Raw genomic sequence first — 14,178 nt, forward strand, 5'->3', positions numbered from 1 at the left:
TTGCATGACTGCCTTTTTCTGGTCCCTCGGATCTCAATTAAATGCCATCTTTGCTGACCATCCTGTCTAAAATAGGGACCCCTCCTCCAGTGTCTCTTTATTCCATGACCCTATTGTACCATATGAGAATACTTGCGTGTTGTCCGTTTCCCACCGCTAGAAGATAAACTGTGAGGATACAGAGCCCTGGCTACCCCTGTTGAGCACAGTATTGCCAACACCTAGCAGAGTGCCTGACCCATAGTAAATGCTAAGATCCTGGAATCCAACAGGTCTTCTAATGAGCCAGTACGGGGTCCTTCTCAGTCACAGTGCACGCGGCTCAGCTAGGGTGCAGAGGGCTGGGATTCCAATGGTTGTGCATCCTGTGTTGGCAGGAGGAAGAGGGGAAGGCAGCCCCCAGCCACAGCATGAACTAATAATACCTCAGTGGAAGGCTGCAGAAGGCCCTATGGGAGAAAAGGTAAGACCAAAAGCTCTCCTTTTCAGAGGCAAGAGTTGACAACATCATTCTGTGAGGGTAGGGGCCACCTACTCGACTTTCCCGGAGGCCCTGTCATCACCGTTAGTTCTGTTTCTGACCCACTCTATCCTGTCTATTTGTCACTTTTGAAATCCCAGATGGGACTTTCTTTCATCGTGTGACACACTTCTAGAACTCTTTCAAATGCTATTAGTCGAGGAAATGAAAAACCACATTAACGCTGACACAAGCTAAGTGCAAATATGTGTCACAAAAATCACTGGCTCGATTGGAGTTAATTAAATATCGCCATTGGTATTTTTTGCTCTGCGTAATACATGCTTCATTTTATTGATGAGGTAATATACATGGAGAGAAAATGCTAATCCAAACCCTTCTATATATATAAAAGCCTAAGAGACCGTTACGACTGGCCGTTAGCTATGACGTGCACTGACCACCAGGGGGCAGATGCTCAACACAGGAGCTGCCCCTGGTGGTCAGTGCGCTCCCACAACCAACCTCCTGCAGCCAGCCAACTGTCTGTGGTCCCTCCATGCCACCCCCCATCTGCAGGCCCTAATCGCCGGCCAGGCCAAGGGACTCCACCATGCACGTTTTCATGCACCGGGCCTCTAATTTTTTAATAAGAGGTCAGGTAGGGACCCAGGACTCACTGGGGAATGTGTATCTTAAAATTCAGTAGGCATCTTGGGCCACAACACCAGAAGTACACAGGCTTTATCAAGGAGCTTGGGAATACGTCAGAAAACTATCCTGTGCCTGCAGAGAAGGCCTGTGCATCTAGGATATTCTTTGTGGCTCTGGCTTTACATGGGAGAGCTAGACAGAAAGATGTGATTGTTGACCTCCCACTTTGTGAACTTCGTTTCCTCACTTGTGAAATAGGGCTGAGAGGGAATAAGAAGGAAGAGGGCTGGGGAGCAGGGGTAGTGAATAAGATCCCTTTGGGTTCAAAGGATCAGTGATTTATTGGGAAACATCTGAGCGCAAGATTACAGTAGCAGAAAGAGGAGAGAGCTATGTCAGATAAGACTTCAGACTTTGTGGCTTTTAAGTCTAGAAAGGCAAATAGAGAGGAACAATGCCTAGAATCCTTACAGTTATGTTTAGAGTAATACAGACATGTCCCCCCCCCCCCCCCAAAAAAAAGCTCCAATTTGTATTTACTAAGAAAACTTACAGAGAAAATTTTAGGATAAATCAAAGCAAGTAACATTTTACCCTAAAGACAATGAGCGCATGGATTCATTTCATCAAAAAGTAAGAAAGGCTGAAAATAGCTTCAGGAAAAGTCTAGACAAATTAATGGATGGCCAGCCTTGAACAGGTTATTTTTAAAAATTAGTCCAGCCTACCCATTATTACCGAGCACTGTCTCTGATAGTCTTTGTAGAGGCTTCTCTTTTCTTTCCAGATGTGGGATGCCTGGCATCCTCAGGAAGGGTTTGAGAAACAAAGTGGAGTGCCAGATCCTGTCTTTGTTCCCAGCCATTGTCTGTCCAGAATCTGGGTATTGCGTTTTGTACGAATAGTCAGCACAGTGCCTGGCATCATAAGTATTTTTTTTAAATATATTTTTTTATTGATTTGTTACAGAGAGGAAGGAAGAGGGATAGAGAGTTAGAAACATTGATGGGAGAGAAACATCGATCAGCTGCCTCTTGCACACCTCCTACTGGGGATGTGCCCGCAATCAAGGTACATGCCCCCGACCGGAATCGAACCTGGGACCCTTCAGTCCGCAGGCCGACGCTCTATCCACTGAGCCAAACCGGTTAGGGCCACAAGTATTTTTTGAATGAACAAATGAAGGGATGGAGAGAGAGAGGGAGAGAGATATGGAAAGAGAGGGAGGAAGGTGGGTCTCACTCATGTCTCTTATTCTCATTTACATAATTAATTCATCAAACATCAATTGAACACTCACTGTATAGTAAATATCATATTAGATCTTAACGAGGATGCGATACATAGGACAGATTGCCAATACCCTGTGGAACTGAAGACCTATTTCATCCAGCACTAAAGTGAAAGGAATTTTAACCCTTCTCTGGGGTCAATATACTAGTGGGTCAGCTCCCTAGGAGAGGTGACGTCGCCCATTCCAAGCACACAGTGGAGTTGCAAGAGAAAAGCTCAGTAAAGCTGGACAGGGAAGCTGTGTAGATCCTTGCAATGCTGCTTCATTGTTTTGCTTGAAATGTCTCCTGGAAACAAGGAACATCATCTTTTAAAAATATCAGTGTCTGCGCATCTTCCAGACCAGAAAGAAATATATTTGGATTACTCACTTAAAAATAAATATTTACCCTCATGTTGCAGTTTGTGTCTCTGTTGGGGAGGGGTGACAGTGCTTCAATTTCTATCAGCTTTCCTTTTTTGTGTGGGCTGTCACATGGCCACCTGCCTCTTGGATAAGAGAATTGCTGCAGCTCTGTCACCATGTGCTTATTCTCAGATTACCACTTGGGACTGTGTCCCTGAAGCCTCATGTGATTGCACAGGGCCCTTGCTCCAGAACTCCCCAGAGTAAAGTGGCAAAGGACCAGCAACCAGAATAGACACGTGTTGGCAGAGCTGAAGCAGGACATCAGAAACGGAGAAGTGAATCCCTTAGTGGAAAGCTATTGGGCAAGCATCCACCTAACTTCCTCTCCCCATAGTTTTGAAATGTAGTTCTTCTTAAGAGAAGTCAATAGGACAAATTAGCCAAGAAAAAAGCGAAGGACAGGGTTGCTCAAGCATCCTGGATCAGAAAGTTCAGATCTCATCATAGCCCTGCAAGGGGTTGCCCAGGACTCTAATGGGAAGTGGGTTTTGAGGCAGAGGTGGGGGGTAATGGGGGAATAAGGACACATATGTAATACCTTAATCAATAAAGAAATTTTTTTTTAAAAAAGGAGTTTATCAGTGTCTTGGTATCAAGTTAGAGAGCATATATTTAAAATACTCCAGAGAATTGGTGCTGTTTTAAACAGGTTTAAATATGTAAATACCCTGATTCAAATAAGCTTTCCTTCAAAAATAGTTTACCCACCCTATGTTGAATTGTTGAAGCATGGAAGTTAGTTTTGACTTCGATTTTTAATTTCTTTGAAAGTGTCCACAATAATAAGGTAAAAAGAGATAAAAGCCCATTTCTTATGCAATGATGAAAACAGAAAATTACACAAAGGGAAATAAAATTAACCAATAATCCCATTGCCTGGCGGTAATTATAGTAACTTATTGGTTTAGTTTTTTTTTCTCTCTACTTTTTCCTTTTATAAAAGTATATTGAAATAAAATATATAGTGTTATATTTTGAGTCTTTGTGCCTAATGATGATCATGTATAGCTTCTTAATGTAGAAATTATTTAAGTGATTATTTAGTGTTTTGTCATATGAATAGATCATTGTTTATTTACCTCTTCTCCTATTTGGACATTTAGGTTATATTTCATTATTCAGGGTTGTAATTAATGAACATCCTTCAATATAATAAACCTTTGCCCATTCTTCCATTTGTTCCTTTCAGACATAGTCTTATATTACTGGGTCAGAAGGTCTAAACACTTAAAACTCTTAGTCCATACTGTCAGATATTTTCCGGAGTTGGTGGTGTCAATTTGAATTCTCACTGGTAGGGTATGAGAGTGCCCACTTTATAGTGTGCTCTGTTGCCCTATGAGTCATGGTTTTAAAAAAATCTGTCACTTTTATTTCTTTTAAAGGTATTTTTTAAAAAATTGGAGGTGGATAGTTACTAGTGACGTTGAACATACTTTCTTGTCTGATATCTTAAATGACCTATGATGGGTGTATACCAACTTTGAGCATCAGCAAATTTGCTTTAGTATGTAAAATGTTTCATCTTTTGGACTTACAAAACCTTAGTTTTGAAGTGCTCCTAGTTGTCTCCTCTGAGATGACTGGGGTATTTCTTTAAACTGGGAGCAAAACAAAATAATATAAAATGAGAACGTATTATGAAGGGGCTCTTCCTGGTATTTTCGATAATAGCCCCCATGTACTGGGGGCTTCCTATAGGCAGATAAATTCTTTGCATTCACTATGCCACTTAATCCTTCTGAGAGCCCCGTAAGTTTGGCTATTATCTGTTTTATAAGTGAGGAAACTGAGTTGTAGGGAGGTTTAGGAACATGCCCAAGTTCACATCACGGCAGTGCCAGAGCCAGCACTTGAATCCAGATCTGACTCCACACAGAATTTGCTGCTGAAGATCACGTTTTCCAGCATTTGCCTTTACCAGATCTGCACGCAAGCACTTACCAGCACACCACATTTCAGCTCTGAGTTTCTTTCCTTTGTCTTTTAGGCGAAGGCAGATGGGGGAGGGGAATTGGTCCTTCTGGGATTGCAGCTATTTTATGTTTGGGCTGGGAATGCAATTGACCCTTTCCCGTTCACTTCCTGTGGATCAATGTCAGAGGGCTGCCCTAGATCCTGTGTGTGTTCCTGGGTGCCTCTACCCTGCTTTTAAGAACTGACATTCTTCTGTTGTTGCTTTTAGCATCCACTCAAAGCTGAGCTCAGGGTAATGGCCGAGGGGCGAGAGCTGATCCTGGACCTGGAGAAGAATGAGTAAGTGGACTCCTTTGTCTAAAATGAAACAATTCACTTCCATGTCAATGCCGGACGCAGGTGCTGCTGTTTTGTAAGGAAGCAGTTAGTGAAGTGACCCAGGCTCTCAATCCGGGGTTTCTCTGTGCAGAGCCTCTTGCAAAGACAGTGTTTCCACAATCTCTTGACTTGCTGTGCAATTGCTGGATTGTTTAATGGGCTGTATTTCCGGGCTGCTTCTTAGAGTTCACTGTGTGTGTGTGAGTGTGTGGTGCGTAATGAGGGAGGGATGGACTGGAGGACTCTAGCAGCTGTCTCACTAGCTGCAGCACAGGGCATGGCAGGAAGCAAAGGAGATTAGAGGAAAACAGCAGAGAGGAGAGAGGCAAGGCGGAGTGTTCTGGGATTTGCACCTTCAACCCTGGCTGCTCTATCTGTTCGGGGTCGACTAAATCTGAGATTCTGCCAATAGGGGCATGGTCAGCAGTCTCTTGGCTTCTTTGGGCTGGTTCTTCCATCTTTCTAACCGCATTCACCTTGGGTGGTGGCCTGAGTCAGAAATATTTCCACATTGATTTGCCATCAAGCACAGTTATATCTTGATTCATGTTATGGAGCAGGTGAATAGATAATGCATAGCCCTGTCTGTTGCCTGTTCTTGGGCCATTCCCAATCTGCTTGGCCACTGGAGAGCTCTCCTTCATTGGCCTGGAGACCAAGGAGGCCTTTGGTATTTGCCCGCCAACGGTCCCCCTTTGATTCTGCCACACAGACCTTGCAGATAAGGCTGCCTGGCTCAGACAACTGCCCATCTCTTCTTGGCAGCCTCCCTGGAAGCAGATGAGTAATCAAACACATTACTGCCAAGAAAGGGATGGATGCGGTCCTTCCCATAACCAGAAGGATGGGAAGGGCTGCTGAGCTTGGGTGGAAAGCGAGAACATAAATTATTCCAAATTTGGGCTTTTGGACCCTTGCGAAAGGAGCGTGGGTGAAGTCGGAAGTGTGGTAGAAGTGAGACTTGAGCATGCGCAGTAATGCAGCTTCATCCACACCTTTCCTCTGCCTACAGAATGTTAGACATCTCAGTCATTTTTGCTTGACTGAGAATACGTTCTAGACTATGAACTAGAATGTGTTCTTTTTGTCCCATTTCCCTGGAACAGACCTGGCTGCCACTGTCCCAGAGGGTACCGGCTCTGCATGCCTGGGATTTCTCCTTGCATAGTCTTCCCTTTGTCCTGCAGGAAAAGGCCATTAGAGGGTCTGTTCTTGATAGTCTCTCTCAGGGGTCTGCTTCACTTTCTCATGGTCCCAGCCCTCTAACTCTGGTCTAGATGTTCCCTGTTGCCACTCAGTCTAATCTGCTCTATTCTGCCCCCAACTGGAGTATTTGACCCTCCAGCTTCCTCTGGGCAGTCCAAGTGGTGGGGTTGCTGTGATGGGCAAATCCTTAGGAGTTGGACTTGCCAAGGAGGGATCCCAGCGCTCACCCTTCCCTCCTCTTTTGGAGCCTTTGTAAGAGATCATAGGAAGTTGTAGTGGGAATTCACTTCAAAAAAATACTGAGTGCAACTGTCTTATGTGTGGAAGTAGAAACTTCAACTCAGAGAGGGGTAGACACTTATGTAAGGCCATATAGCAGGTAAGCGAGAGAGGTGAGAGTAGGATCCTTTGTGTTCTTGGCCTGGATCTGAAGTTAAGGAGAGCGCGTGGATGTGGTTCTATTGTGTTTTGCTCTGAGCAGCTCTCTGGCTTCCCCCCAGTGAGCGGCAGGGGCCTGGATGTGGTTCCTGGTCTCCTTGAGTTGGCAGGAGGCAGAAGACTTGACAAAAATGGAAACAGCAGCGTCAAGCACTATGACCTCATCAGGTATCCCTGGGGGACAGCTTCCTGCTATTTTCATCTAAATTGGGCTTTTTGTTTTTGAACATGTGTTAGTGAGCGGAACTCCAACTGCACACGACTTCCTATTGTGTTTATTTCCCAAAGCCTTCTCATTCATGGTGCGTGCGAGGCCAGATGCAAAACAGCTTGGGGGGTGGGGATGATGCTTTTCTGATTTTTCAAATCTCTCTGTTAAAGTTTTTATAATCATGATATTTAAGGGGGAAACTGGGCCCTGTGCTAAGCGACTCCTCAGTCTGTTTTTTAAGTTCCTCAATTGATTCATTCATTTTTTCATCTCCTATACGTCCATAGCAGTGTAGGCACTAGTGTCGGTACTGGGGATATAGTTGTGAATAAAACAGTTCGGCCCTTATGGGGCTTATAGTCTGCTGGCGAGAACAGTAAACAAACAAACAAGTGAATGTGTAGTATGTCTGGTGACAAGTGCTATGGAAACGAAGGAACATACGGGCTCAGAGAGCAGGGATGGGGAGGGAGGCGCCGTTTCAGAATGATGGTCAGAGAAGGGCTTGGTGGTGAATTGGTATTTAAGTCGAGACCTGAAGGAGATGAGAAAATGAGCCATGTGGTTGGCTAGGACAGTGGTCGGCTTGCGAGCCACGGTTTGCCGCTCTGTTGACTAATGAGTTTGCCGACCACTGCCTTAAGGAAAAACACTTAAAAAACATTTTAATAATGTATTAATGTCTTTAGCCTGAAGTCAAAACTTCTGGGTAAGGGTAATGCCTTACGCAGTGGTCGGCAAACTCATTAGTCAACAGAGCAGCAAACCGCGGCTCACGAGCCGCATGTGGCTCGTGAGCCGCAGTTTGCCGACCACTGGGCTAGGAGATGGCTATTCCAAGGAGAAGGAACAGCCAAGTTCAAAGGCCCTAATAGGTTATGAAGGTTTCTTTTCTCCCTTCCCAACCCCTATACATTTCCCCCTACATTGGATTCTCGAGCGCCCTGGGAGCTATGGGCAAGAGCTTCTAGCACTCTGAGGGGAGAGAAGACATTTCTAATTTCTTTTTCATCATCCTGAGGTGTCTGGACTTCTCCCATCAAATCAAAGCCCATGTGCTAATGCATGGCCCAAAATAGCAATGACCAGGCCTTTAATGGAATTCGCACATGGAGAGATTGCCAAGAATGGTGAGGATGGAGGAGCATGGGGGATGGGCCAGGAGAGGGGGAGGGGACTTTAGCTCAGGCAGCAGATACCCAAGGTGCCTTACTTCAATAGCATGGCAGCTGGCAGTCTTTTTCTGCTGTGAAGCAAATCAGAATAAACAATGATGTTTATCTACTCAGTGCACAAGCATCGCAGAGATAATCTACATTTGGCTTTCATGTCAGATAGTCCTGGGTTCAGGTCCCAGCTCTCCCACCTCCTGGCTGGATGTCCTCTTTAAGCCTCAGATTCCCTATCTGGGGTATAATGAAAGTCACACGCTCGAGAGCCATGAAGATGAAATGAAATGGTTCATGTAAAGGTCCCAGCACAGTGCCTTGCTCATATTATATACTCAGTAAATGGCAGCTATGTGATTTCTCACGAGTGTCTTTATTCATTGCAACATGCTCACTGTAAAACATTCAGCAAAACCCAAGTATAATAAGTAAAAGAATGAAAGCCTCCTACCCACAAGAAGAATCCACTGTTAACAATTTTGATGGGCATACCTTGGACCTTTCCTATGAGTGTGGGAACCTGCACATAGATACTCATAGACACAGTCGCACAGAAGCACACACACACAGCCTGCTGTTTTAGTTGGGAAGGGAGGAGCAGAAAGAGATTATGCTATACATATTGGTCCACACTTGTTTTTTTAAAATTCAACCATATGTCATGAAGGTAGTACACTGCTCTACTAGAGTATGTATTACATTGTTTTATATTTATTCACACATATACACGTAATTTGCAAATATTGGTGCATAGCTGTTGTTCCGAGAACGTTTCTTGTGGTTAGGGCAGTGTGATACAGTCCTGAGCTCCGAGACAGACATGAGGAATTGGTCAAGAAGCCATTTGGCCCTTCTGGGCCTCAAATTTCTCATCTTTCAAATGGGTGTTTTTCCCCAGTTGGGCTCTAAGAGCTTCTCCTGTACCACTTATTTAAAGGATACCATGCAATACCACTTATTTAAAGGACACCATGCAAGTGGAAAAATGGAAAAGAAGCATAGAGTTTGCTCTCCATTCATGGAGACATCCCTGGAAAGAGGGGACAGTGGGATAAAGGAAAATCGCCTTCAAACCATGGACCTTGAAGTTGAGGATGAACTACTAGTTTAGGTAACATAAACACGAGAAGGGAAATTACAGAGAAGAAATGATGGTGCTGTTTCCACAAGCCACAGTTTGGAGGCATGCATCCATAATGTTTTTTCTCCATGTAATTTTCCCTATGCTCTGAGGACTGGCTCATCAACCCAGAGACCATATTGGACATAAAACAACAACAACAAAAACTTGTTTGCTGAAATGAAATGGAACCTTGCTGAGCTGTCGGCATCAGGGAGAGGCACACCTCAGGGAGTATAGGCCTTGTCTTCCTTCCCTTCTCCTTTCTTCACTTTTTCCCAAGAGGAGGGCACACTGAACTCCTGAACCAGCTTGCAGGATGCTCATTGGGCTGTATTACTAGAGGTCAGGGTCACGACATTAACTACATTGTAAGGTCACCTTCAAAGGCAAATAAACAGCTCAACTAGTGGGCACTGAGCCCAGAGGACCTCTGGCCATATGGTTCTCTCTGCTCGTCTCTTACACACATTTTGGAACTCTCATCTCTTCACTATACTGCCCTCCCTTGGAGTCCAAATGATGATAAGATTTGGGTTTTGGCTTGGAAAAGGGACAGCTGTCCTTTGGTCTCACCCCATTCATTGTGCTTCAGCCCTGGCTAAAGACAGATCCTGTTTGCATCAGTCTAGCTAGTAAGAATGGATATTTATTTTCTTCTCTGTGTGTATCTACCTCCAGACCTCCTGAGGAACAGTAATTGTCAAAGCAGAATGGGGGCATTTAGAGGTTTGCTGGTCATAGTACTCACCATTACATTACTTCTGACTTGAATCTCTCTTCATATCTCTGACTTTATATCAGTCCCTCAGAGATACCCTAGGGAAGGAGACTGCTTTTGTTGGCTTGGAAATCAGGCTACCACCTGGAAAATTAAGTCATTCGTGATTTAGCTCCCTCATTTTCTCCTTTTCCCCCTCAATCCTATTTGAGTTGTACAGTACTGGAGGACCAGAGAAGGGGAGAGCTAGCAGGCAAGAGAGGAGTTTCTCAGCACTAGACAGGATGGATTAGCTATCACCTCTTCTGCTGCACTTCTCTTCCAAGTAGGCCTGGTGGAAATATGAAGCCGATCCCGAGCAAAAAACCACGCATACCACCCAGGCCTCGGAGCTCTCCCCCGCCCCCACCCTCCCGGCTTCCCCTTGCATCAGGAGTACACTTTAACATCTATCTATGACTAGGAAAAAGGACCACTCCCTTCGTCCCTCTCTTGTCAGGAGCTTCATTTGTTGTTGGCAAAATTCAGTGTCCTGGATCAAAGAGAAGCTTAAGAAAGGTGTAGGACAATAGCCCCATGCTTTTGGGAAACCATGTTTCACTGAGTTGCATTTAAATGAGTCGCACACATATGGATTACATTTCACTTAAAATACACATGGCTTAAGAAATTAGAGGATATCATTCTCTAACCTAGTACTTGGCAGATCTCAAGTATTCATAATGTTTTTCCAAACTCAGCACGCAGCTGGGCTCCCCACTCCCTGCAGCTGAGATTGTCCAACCCAAGGAGACCGGTGCCGAGGAAACGATTGGATGGATGGGTGGGGACACCAGAATTTGATGAGAGCTGCCTGTGAGTGTTGGAAGCTTTTGTCAAATACTGTTTTTGAAGTATCAGCAACTGAATTAACCCTGCCGCATTGACTCAGAGGCAGTGAGTGCGTGAGTGAATTTGAATTCTAAGCGCTGTGCTTGGCTGGCATCTTGCCCCTGAGAGACTCTGTGGTCCTGTTTAAGATGCCATTCCCAATGCTGGCTTTGTAGACAGAGGTTAATTCCATTTCTAGTTCTCTTAATGCCCAGAACCTCTGAAGTCACAGACCATGTGGATTGCCAGCCGATCTGATGTGATCTTTGTACAGGCCAAATTCTCAACCCTCCTGCTGCATAAGCAGAATCCCCATTATTTCTAAATCATTGGAAAAATGATGTTACTGTCATAGGGTCCATTGTATAAACTCGGTCTCAGTAATTCGGACTGGTGATTGGCAGGGGTGCAGCTATACAGGTGATGGAAAAGAGGATCAAGTAGCATCTGGAATTGAAATAACCTAGGTGTGTTGATTCTGAAAACTGTGAGCACATAAACCTCAAATCCCATAATCCATAGAGCAAAACAGGCTTGGGCTTTGGTGCCAGAGTGACCCAGATTAAATTCAGGCACTGGCACTTCCTGGTTAGTTGGCCTTCAGCCAATCACTTGCCCTCCGAATGTTATTTCTTCACCTGTGTTCACGATAATACCCCTCAGGCAGCATTTACTGAGAGCCGTCACCGTCCAGAGGCAGTTCACACTCTGTCTTATTTAATCTCCACTGCAACCTTTCGAAGGAGATATTATTGTTTCTCACATCCTATATAATAAAAGGGTAATATGCAAATAGACCAAACAACAGAACAACTGAACAACCAATCAAAGCGTAATATGCTAATGATATGCTAAGGTTGTTCAGCCGCTCACTATGATGTGCACTGACTACCAGGGGGCAGACAGTCAACTGGTCAACCATTCGCTATGACATGCACTGACCACCAGGGGGCAGGTGCTCTGACTGGTAGCTTAGCTTGCTGCTGGGGTATGGCTGATTGGGACTGATTGGGACTGAGCAAAATGGGCCGGACATGCCCTGGAGCCTTCCCTCGGTCCCTCCCCAGCCCAGTCGTGCACTGGTGGTGTCCCTCAGCCTGGCCTGTGCCCTCTCGCAATCCAGGACCCCTCAGGGGATGTCAGAAAGCCGGTTTCAGTGTGATCCCGCAGGCTACTCACAGCAGGTAGGAGCTGCAGGTGGCGTTGCACTGTGGGTTTCAGCCGGATCCCTGCAGGCCACCCAGAGGGACCCCACCCGTGCACGAATTTGTGCACCGGGCCTCTAGTTTTATAAATAAAGACACTTAAGTGTGAGGAATTCAGGTAATTTACCCAGTGTCAGCCAGAGCCAAGAGTTCAACTCAGGTCTACCCGCCACTTACTATATTCTACTGCCTCATAGGAAATAGACATTAATACCTTCATGGCAGGGTGAGGTAGGCTGAAAAAATACCCCTCCCCCCCAATACTGTCCTAAGATAGCCACATTCTAATCCCTGAGGCTGTGCTACCTTATATGGCAAAAAAGAGACTTTGTCAATGTGACTAAATTAAGAATCTCGAGAAGGGGAGATTATTTTGGATTGTCTGGGTGACCTCTATATGAGTGTAGACAGAGGAGGATTTGCCCATAGTTGAAGAAAAGAAGGCAATGTTGACCTTGGGGGCAGAGATTGGAGTATTAAAGCCACAAGCCAAGGAATGCAGGGAGTCACCGGAAACTGAAAGAGCCAAGGAATAGAGTCACCCACAGGGAGATTTCAGCTCAGTAATACTGATTTCATTCTTTTGGTCTCCAGAACTGAGTGAGACTAGCATTCTGTTGTTTTAAACCACCAAACGTGTGTAATTTGTTACACAGCAGCCACAGGAAACGAATACGTGGGTGTGTGAGGTTTAGAGATAATGTAGTACAGTACCTGGCAAATAACAAGCAGTTTTTCAAAATGTGCTAACATTCATTAATGCAAAGTTAAGAACGTGTTTTCTGAAGTGTCTTGGTGATGCAAAACATTGCGTGTGTCCCCTGTGACTGTCTTCAAATAGGAAAGTGACAACAGAAAAACATATTGACAAATAGGACGTGTGGTTATTGTTCATCAGCATTTCCTAAGTTCCGGGTCATGCACTCTGATGCCCTGTTTGCCTTCGAATTCTGGCTGAGGAACGGGGGTCAGATATGAATAATGATGTCATCAATCATGGTGATAGCTGTAGTGTAGGAGATGCCTCTATAGCAGGCTCTGTTCTGAAGTGCAAGTGCCTATATTAGCCCCATTTGGCAGATGGGGACCCTGAAGCATGGAGCCACGTGACTTGCTCAAGGTCACCTGGATGGGAAGGGCAGAGCCAGGCTCTTAATCATTGCCTTTCAGATGCCCTGTCCTTGCTGTTCTTCTGTTAGTGCTAGCGTTACGTCTCCGTTATTCTGCCCTTCCTCTTTTCTTTCCTTCTTTCTTCCCTAGGCTCTGATTAGAATTTGGCTTTCAGTGTCCTGTAGTGGTGTAATCCAGGCAGGCTGGATCCAGAGCCTGGCGCCTGGTGCCCACTGGTGATACACGCTTTGGCAACTTGCTTCATCTTTGCATGTCTCAGTTTCCTCATCCACCTGATGGGGCTAATAGTAGTGGCCCATGTCAGATGTCGTGTGAATTTGCTAATGCAATGCTCTTAAAGGACTTATACCATGTGTGGTACACTGTGAGAGCCCAATAAAATAGTCACTGTTACTCGTGCTTTGTGGGGTTGGAAAAACATGTAAGAATGAAGTAAGAGGGAATTCCCCTGAGTTGGTTTCCAAATGTAATTAAGAAGACTTGACCTTAAAACCCATTGCCCCCGGGAGGAAGCTCACTTTTGCTCTGCAGCCAGTGCCCAGGTTGACCTCATTGTATCTCAAGAATACAGCATTGCAGGGTCCCCCGGGCCAAACTGTATCTCTTCTCTGTGCCTGCGGAATCAGTGCCCGGTCCCGCCCTTGGCAAGTCCCTGAACTGTACGATAAGGAGTCAGGATCTGTTCCCCGGTTCCGGCTCTCTCTCCTTCCAGGGACCCACAGCCAGGGCTGCCTTTGTAGCCAGGAAGGATGTCCACGGTTTTCTTTTGTCTCCAGCTTATTTCTCCTGGCGGCCCTTCAGCAGGAGTGCGGGGTAAAATGAATGGGAGGAAGCTGTCAGCTGGCCTGTCGGCCTTAGATGGACCCTTGTCAGAGTGCGGGGAAGCTGTGCACTCGGAGGAAGTCGGGAGTTTATTCTTGAGTCTGAGGATTCCTTTACTGTTAAGCACCTTCAGGGAATGAGAGCTGGCGTCCAGTGAGTGAGCATTTACCATGA

General features: G+C 45.4%; 1 protein-coding gene across 3 annotated transcripts in view; it reads left to right on the forward strand.

The window, feature by feature from the left end:
- ADAM19 (ADAM metallopeptidase domain 19) overlaps positions 1-14,178 on the forward strand; it is an 87,825-nt gene that overhangs the window by 2,453 nt on the left and 71,194 nt on the right. For all 3 annotated transcript variants that reach the window (XM_080675822.1, XM_080675823.1, XM_080675824.1), the window contains exons 2-3: positions 378-463; positions 5,002-5,072. In XM_080675822.1, coding sequence (XP_080531948.1) covers positions 378-463; positions 5,002-5,072 — 157 coding nt within the window. The remainder of the gene's footprint in view (positions 1-377; positions 464-5,001; positions 5,073-14,178) is intronic.

This window comes from Plecotus auritus (assembly GCF_963455305.1).
Source record: "Plecotus auritus genome assembly, chromosome: 6".
NCBI classification, from domain to species: Eukaryota; Metazoa; Chordata; class Mammalia; order Chiroptera; family Vespertilionidae; genus Plecotus; species Plecotus auritus.